Raw genomic sequence first — 8,720 nt, 5'->3', positions numbered from 1 at the left:
GACTATATTCTGTGGTCACATTCTCCTTCGCTTCTTTCCAAGAATCAGTATGAACTGCAAAGCCAGGGATTCAGTGACTCCTATATTATGATCACTCTGAGACCAGCTGAAATATGGTTCTGGGAAGAGAAGAAGAAAATGGTTTATATGGGATTCTTTGTTCAGAATGAAAGCAGCAAAAGTTAGATACAAATCCTTTAATAAATTGCAGGACTCTGCTGAAATTGGTAACAGCCCAATAGGATGTCACCAAAAACAACAAACAAAGGAGCAATTACTTACTAGATGCTAGCAGCAGCTGGAGCTCAATAAATTACAAGCAGAGACTAATCAGAATTTCAAAACATATTGTTGATTTATACTCCATTTAGATTAATGTAGAAACAACAGTATCATTTTATGGTGTCATCTGGGGAGAATATTTTATAACCACAAGCTTTGGATAGAAACTTATGAATAGCTTTTTCCTCTGTCAGCTGCTTAAAATTCCTGTTTTCTGCTGTCTTTAGCCAGGCATGTATAATCTTTAGCCATTCAGTCATGGGTTACTATGCTTTGTCTTCTAGATTTTGGAGTACCTTGGGAGCAAGGACAACTCAATGCATCTTGAATTTCAGGCCTCTCTGGTTAGAACTGTAGAAAGTTGGAAAACAACCTAAGGGCAAGTCTGTGCATCCAAAGCTCAACAGATATAAAAACAAACCAATTAAACTGATCCTAGAAAGAAAGCAATGCACTTGGTTTTAAAGTCACGTTAGTCCATTTAACAACCAAACACTTTTCTAAAGTGAAAAAAATTCAGACCACCATCTTCTAGCCTTTTGCTGATGAATTTTGACCATTCAATTGTGGCTCCAGACAAAAATTGTGGAAAATAGATTATCCACTCCTAGAACAGCATTTAAAGGGACCTAAGAATTCATTTCTGCATCTTTTGAGTATCTTTCACTGGAAACACTGGTTTGAATCAGTTTGAATTGTGGAAGTTTGGCTTGGAGAGGACTTCTACAGTAGAAGCAGTTGAAATATTGTGAGCTTACTTAACAGTATTAAATGTTAAAACTCATTGTATATATATCTTGGGGGGTCTAACCTTTTGGCTTGCCTTGTTCGCATTGAGTAAAGAGGAATTGTCTTGGGCTGCACATAAAATATATTATAGTTCAAGTATATAAATCATATATTAATGTTAAAAGTTTATAATCTTGTGATGCTGCATTATTAGCTGTCCAGGGCCACATGTGGTCTGCATGCTACAAGTTGGACACACCAACTGCATATGATGGGCATCCTGCCTTGATTTTTCTCAACTCACAACTAGCTAGATTTTATGTTGTAAATATGTCTGTGTCTGAAGCACTGAAAGCTTAATTCCAAAAGTAAACAATGGAAGTTGTGAACTTATTTTTACATATCCTGGATACATAAGACCTACAAACAGCACTGAAAGTATAATAAAGAATCTCTTTATAACTCTTCATGAGACAGGAACATGGCCTCTTAACCCCTAGAAAGCCAGATAGGATCAATATTGCTAAACTAAAAGGCCCAATGGTTGAATAGGCAGAAAGCAACTTTCTATATTTCCATAATAGTGATTGTATGTTGCCACAGGGAACTCTAATACATTTTGTGACTTACTATAAGAAAATTATCTAAATTTTAAATTGTTATAGTTTTTCGTTTAACGTACAAGTAATTGTACTGGAATTTAAATGTGAAAAGTATTCAGATAGGCTGTTTATAACATCATTTATGTAAAAGTGGCAATGTTGGAAACTGAACTCACTTTGGAGGATCAAGAATCCATGGTGGCCATATGTAGCCCTATAGCCACAAAGCTGTAAATGGGTCTTTCTCTCACTTCAAAAGCCCACCCAGTTAATAAATCTAACTTTGATCAAAAGTCTTGGAGGAAAAAAATGGTGCTATCTAGCTTTGTTAGCTTTTATAGTTTAACAGTTTTAGATACTGGATAATCAGTATATTCTGAAACGTATACGATATGGCTCACAGACCTTAAACACCTGTCTGAATCATTCAAAGAACTTTGTTAAAGAAGAAAAATAGGTGGACTCTATAGTGAATTCAAAAAATGGAAAAGACGTATCATAGTGTATCTTTGGATTTCTGAAGCCACATTATCTTTCGGTACTCTCTCCTCCCAACCCTGCCTAATGGACAATTTTCACTGAGCCCATGATTCTTTTTAGATGAAACGATTTAATGATGTNAATCATTCAAAGAACTTTGTTAAAGAAGAAAAATAGGTGGACTCTATAGTGAATTCAAAAAATGGAAAAGACGTATCATAGTGTATCTTTGGATTTCTGAAGCCACATTATCTTTCGGTACTCTCTCCTCCCAACCCTGCCTAATGGACAATTTTCACTGAGCCCATGATTCTTTTTAGATGAAACGATTTAATGATGTTGCAGGACATTAGCTGTTAATGAGTTTTGGACTTAGGTTTAATGGAAACGTTAACCAATATACTTGGAAAAAGGTAGACAGGAAAATTTTAAAAAATCAGCATTATCTTTCTCCATAAAATAAGCAAAGTGTGTGTTTATACTTCTGCACTTGCTTTAAAAGAGCATTTATTGGGTTTAGCCTCAAAGAATTGTAAGAATAGTCATTTTTCTGTCAGAGGGATTAAGAATGGGTTCTTGCAAAGAACACAATATGCATCATCTTCATTTAAATATTGGAAGATGAGGTGGCTCTTAAAATTGATCTAGATCAATGGAGCCATAGGTACATATATGCACAGTTACCTCTAATTTTGTTGGGTCCATGTTCAAACAAAGCTAAATTAACCCTTGCTAAAGCAAATGAAGCATACAAAGCACAGCCATAAGTTACCCACCCACACTTTAGTCTAATTTAAGGAGAAACAATCTCTGCCCCACAACCTGTAACCCCAAAGCACCCTGACATGGCACTGCAAAAATTCAGCTAAGTAGTTATAAGAAAAATCCATTTAATCAGTTGCAGAAATCAACACATTTTCCCACACTGTATTTTTTTATAAAATCTGTACATGAAATATATCCTTATTAATAGTTAAATTTCCAGGACATTCAAATTCATTCTATCTTCAGTATTTACTGTCAGATAAGGATGATACAATTTTATTAAATATTTGTAAAGAGTGATATTTAGTATCTAAATAGATTCTACGTATTTATATATTTATATGATGTGTATAATTGAGGAAGACACATTCTTAAAATGTCTTAGGAACCAATCTGGTGGAATTTATAATTATTATTATTATAATGGATTATGGAATTATTATTATTATTGGCACGGCAGACTTGGTAAAGATATCCATAAAAAATTATGGTATTTTAGGATTAATCTGGTACCACAAATATCTTTGGGCCAAATTTGGTAAATATCCCTGGAGGATAGGACTGCTAATATGGAAAACCTGAAAGGACTGTTACAAGGTACTGACCAACTGAATCCTACTGCAGACCTAGGGCAGAGAGAGGTTCATTCAAGATATTGGGTGAGCTCATTAAGTCCCAATACAATGTTTTTGTTGTTGTCAGTCATTTAGTCATGTCCAAACCTCAGCCACCCTGTGAATCAGTACTCTCCATGCCCCTCTGTCTCACACTGCTTCCTTCACATCTGTCATGGTCAGCCTGATGGCATCCTGTATCCAACCAGCAAATACTGGGGCAGCCCCTTCTCCATTTTTTTGCTGATCACTCCCAGCATGACTGACTTTTCTAGTGAGTCAGCTTGCATGATATGACCAAAGCACGGCAGCCTCTGTTTGATGATCTTGGCTTCAAGTGATATTTTGGTGAGGTTTGGTCTAGGACTTTGTTATTTTCACAGTCCATGCATAATAATCACCTCCAGCACCACAGTTCAAAGACGTCCACCCTTCTCCTCTCTGTCTTTTTCAGAGTCCAAGTTTCACAGTCATAAGTAGCAATTGGAAAAATGTAATTAATAGTTCTTAAACATTTTTATTGTATTAGCTGAAGAACACAAGTAAGGCAACTGATTTCAACAGTGCCTTAAAATAAATGGACCTCTATAGGCTTTGCCTTTGTCCCTTTTTTTCTTTCCTTCAATTAACTCTAAATCTCGGTGACTGTCTGGACAAGTCCTTGCACTTTTCTTAGCAAGGTTTTTAATAAGTGGATTGGCATTGGCTGACTTCCAGGGCTGAGAAAGTGACTGCCCAAGGTCAACCAGCTAGCATGTGCCTAAGGCACAACTAAGGCTTGTAGTTTCCAGTTTCTAGCCTGGTGCATTAAGCACTACACCAAACTGGCTGGATGTCCTAATTATAGTGCTATCCATTTATCCTTAAGGCAGTAGAAAACTATGGAGGCAATTTGCTCTCTATTGTCAATCCATATTCTGCCTCACACTTGTTCCCAGTTACTGCAATCACAATCTTCCAAGATAATGAATGATAATTATATATATTTTTTTACATAGTGACTCATCTTGGACATCATCATTACAGCTACAACAAACGTAGGGCTATCTCACTCATGGGCTGAGAACAAGTTAAAAGCAAAATGATGCCGAGCATGTTCATGCTTTAATTAGGTACAACTGGGTTAAGGTCCTAGATAAACCTAGATTTCCTGGTAGGGCAATAAACTCAATTTTCTGCATATTTGATAATTGCAAGCATTCAAAAATTAAATGATTTATTATAAATAGGGGAGCAACATGATTGATGCTTCTATATTAGACATTTTAAGTCACATTGACATCATTGGCTTATTATTTAATATTAAAACTGTTGTTTATAAAATAACAGGACTTCAGTTAGGTTTCAAATTATTTATCCTCTAGGCCCAAAACAAACCAAGTCATGTTTCAATAAATGTGAGAACTAGCCAAGATTCAATTCAATTCAACTTTGAGATGTGAATATTCAAATGGGCTTCAAGTGAAACAATTCTTTATAAAAGCACTTTTGTATATTTCTTTATAATACTCCATTGAGCTGGAAGAAATAAAAGTGAGCGAGAAACAAAAGGATTCAGAATTCTAGATTTTTAAAAATCTGAAGTACATTTATCCTTTGGCTTTTATAGCTGAATAAAACCAGGGATGATTGGATGCAAAATTGTATCCCCCACTCAAAAAAATTAAAACTCTTGCTTAACTGAATAACAACCAGCTTCAATTTGATCCCGAGACCTCCCCCCACTCCTTTTTTCTAAAGGCTTTTCTTGCTCTCTTCCTTAGTCCTTGACATTGTCAGGTTTCCCTAATAATCAGTACTGAAAACGATCGACAGACAAGTCTCTTTGAATTCATTAGTAAAACTTATTAGGGAAAAAAAGGTATAGCGTGGCAAATCTTTCAAATGAGAAAACTGCTGGGGAAACCCCATTTTTATAATATTCCTAAAGATCAGCAGTCCCATCACTGTGGAGATAGTGATCAAACGAGCAAGGTCCAATACTTAACCAAGAGAGATGAAGAAAGCAAAGCATGACTTTTGAGATCCTGCCATAACTGTGCAGAGGAAAAGCACATTCCAGCGATCACAACTTGTTTATTCTTTTTTCCCAGTTCCTGGAAACCTGATCACTATTGGTTGCCTCTGCTTTTTCAATACTTACTCTAACCTTGGTGTTCCCTCTGGGTCTCCCATTTACTTAGGAACCAGGTCTAACCTTTACAAGATCAGCTGGGAACTAAGGAAAAAACAAACCGGAGGGTGGGGAAACCTCAGAACAGTTGGGGCAATGATGAATATGGGCTAATATTAGCCCCCACACACACACTTTCCCTAATCAAGGCTCTCTTCCTCCAAATTTGGATTGAAGGTAAAGGAAAAGCGTGTTAGGGACAAAATGTATTCGCTCCTATTGAATTTCTGCCTCACCGGTTTTTACTCAGAGCTTGAACAGGATTTTTTTTAAAAATGAGTCCAAAAACAACCATTAGACTGAGAGTGGCTACCGTTGCAAAACCAAACAGAGTCGCAAGGAGTTCAGGCGACATATAAATATAATATTTATTAATCCTGCCCAAATTGCAGGAAACAAGATTTTTCCAAGGATCCAATCTTTCTAGTTCGGCGCTTCTCTTTTTTGTTACAGTTCAGAAGCAGGAGCTTCCAAGGAAACCCATACAGCAGGGGTAGTCAACCTTGGCTCTTTTATGACTCGTGGACTTCAACTTCCAGAATTCCTGAGCCAGCCATGCTGGCTCAGGAATTCTGGGAGTTGAAGTCCACGAGTCATAAAAGAGCCAAGGTTGACTACCCCTGCCATGCAGGAAAAAGACACAGAATACTCCACTCTGTCCGTTCTCCCAAGCGGAGAATCCACCCGAACAGCGGTCTCCAATCCTGGCAACGTTAAGACTTGTGGACTTCAACTCCCAGAATTCCTCAGCCATGCCGAAGTCCACAAGTCTTAGAGTTGCCAAGGTGGAGACCCTTGCTCTACGGTAGACAGAAGGCCGCTTAATACCTAACAATTCAAACGAGCGAACCCTTCCATTTCCCTTAACCCGGAAGCGTTGTGTTACGCCTTTATATTACGTTTCCGGTTTAGGGTCGGTTGCCACGGCGGCCGCACTTCGGCGCTCTTTGTTGTCATGGAGACAGCGGCTCGGGCGAATTGAAGCGCCTATCCTGCTGGCGCGGAGGACCAGGCGGCGCAGAGACAAGGAGCGATAAAAGCGGACAGGATGTTTGTCTACTTGAGCAAGAAGGTGGGATCGGTGTTGTTGTTGTTTTTTTCCTTCCTTCGTCCTTCCCCAACCTCCCCCCCCCCATTTTTGCAGGAAAAGTTTAGTCGTCTAAATCCGTAGCGGCCAATTTGACGCGGTCAGAATTTCTTACTTAAATAACTCGCCGCGTGTATCTTAACGGTTTTTGACTTGGTTGTGGCTCGTATTTAATTTCTAAATTGCCTGAAATGTATTAAGGGTATGTATTAATCTCAGGGCAGATCAAAAGGGGAGGGGAGGAAGTTGCAACAGTTTGTGCTTCCAATGATTAACCCTGCCTCTTTATATAGAAATATTCATATTGCATACAGGTAGTCCTCGACTTGCAGCCGTTCATTTAGTGACTGTTCCAAGTTACAATGGCACTGCAAAAAGTGACTTATGACCCTTTTTCACACTCAACAACCGTTACAGCGTCTCCATAGTGAAGCGTGCAAACCAGCTTTGCATTTCCTGCATCGGATGAAGAGAGCACATCTTTCTCCTTCTATCCTGGCCACTTTTTACAGAGGCGGGATTGAGAGCATCTTAACAAACTGCATCACTGATTTGGTGGTAGCAGTGCCTCAGATAGAAGATCCATACAGAGAGTGGTAAGATCCATACAGACAGTTCGCTTCCTGTTCTTCAGGACCCTGCTTATAAGCGCTATGTGCTTTTAAACTCAAAGCATTGTTAGAGCCCCCACACACCCACTTCATGGTCTGTTTCTGTTGCTCCCCTCTGGGAGGAGGTTTCGAAGTATTTATAGCAGGACTACTAGATTCTGTAATAGCTTTGTTCCTTATGCCATCCGTCTTGTAAATTCGCAGGATTCTTTTTCTCTCTGTGTGTATGTACACGTTCAAACTAGACTGTGATGTTTCTCTGTGCCATACATGTGTGTTTAGGCGGGTATATGCATAATGGTATTTTTTGAGAGCTGAATGCAACGAAATTTCATTTTAATGTATGCTGAGTAGTATACATTTAAAGTGGCAATAAAGTTTTTATTCTATTCTATGCTATTCTGTTCTATGGTCATATGAGCAAAATTCAGGTGTCCCAGGATCATGTGATCAGCTTTTGCAACCTTCTGACAAGCAAACTCAATTGGGGGGGGATGTTTACTTAATAACTGTGCTACTAACTTAACAGCTGCAGTGATTCACCTAACAACTGTGGCAAAAAGGTCATAAAATGGGGCAAAACCCACTTAACAAAACCTCACTTAGCAACATAAATTTTGGAGTCAATTGTGGTCGTAAGTCAAGGACTACCTGTATAGTCATAAATTTGTAACTGCGTATTGGATTCATATCCTTGGCAATAAGTGAAACCATCACAGTACTTATAGATATGAATGAATTCCACTTTTTTTTACATGTATGAATAATCTATATTTTTTGTCCTATGTTTTTCCCAAAGAGTTCACTGTGATTTCTCCATCCCCATTTAATCTTCACAATGATGTGTAATGCAGCCTATCTTGGCACATATATATGCATAGGGGTGTTTTAAATTTTTTTTAGGGGGTATGGGGGTATGGGGGTGGTTAGGGGAGGCAGGGGGGATGTCTCCCTGAGGCCAATGGTGAGGGGGGAGGTTGGGGGGCTAAGGGAGGGTGGTGTGATCAGTACGGTCAGTGGGAGGGGCAGATATGGCGGGAGCAGAGGACCATATCGGGTTTTGGGAGCACGCACACGCTGCTTACAAGCTTGCGGGTGCTCCGGTCCTCAGGACTCTACTCGGTCCCCAGGGATCTTAGAACCTCGGGCCCGGGATCACCGGCTGATGTTATGCAATACCAGGTCCGTGGTAAATAAGGCCCCCCTCATTCAAGATCTTATTCAAGAGGGGGGTGCGGACCTGGCAGGGATCACCGAGACCTGGTTGGGCGCGGAAGGGGGTGTACCCCTCGTGGACATCTGCCCGCCGGGTTTCCAGGTATTTCATCAGCCAAGGACCCGGGGTAGGGGCGGTGGGGTAGCGGTCATTATAAGGGA

At 39.4% G+C, this 8,720-nt stretch overlaps 1 protein-coding gene across 1 annotated transcript in view; it reads left to right on the top strand.

Moving 5' to 3' along the window:
• Window positions 1-6,608: 6,608 nt before the first annotated feature.
• Window positions 6,609-8,720, top strand: part of WDR35 (WD repeat domain 35) — a 42,249-nt gene continuing 40,137 nt past the window's right edge. The window contains exon 1 of the mRNA XM_015813056.1: window positions 6,609-6,717. Within this exon, the coding sequence (XP_015668542.1) occupies window positions 6,694-6,717 (24 nt within the window). The 5' untranslated portion in view covers window positions 6,609-6,693. The remainder of the gene's footprint in view (window positions 6,718-8,720) is intronic.

This window comes from Protobothrops mucrosquamatus, unplaced genomic scaffold, assembly GCF_001527695.2.
Source record: "Protobothrops mucrosquamatus isolate PMUCROS unplaced genomic scaffold, P.Mucros_1.0 scaffold130, whole genome shotgun sequence".
Lineage (NCBI taxonomy): Eukaryota > Metazoa > Chordata > Lepidosauria > Squamata > Viperidae > Protobothrops > Protobothrops mucrosquamatus.
This window is presented reverse-complemented; position numbering and strand designations above follow the sequence as displayed.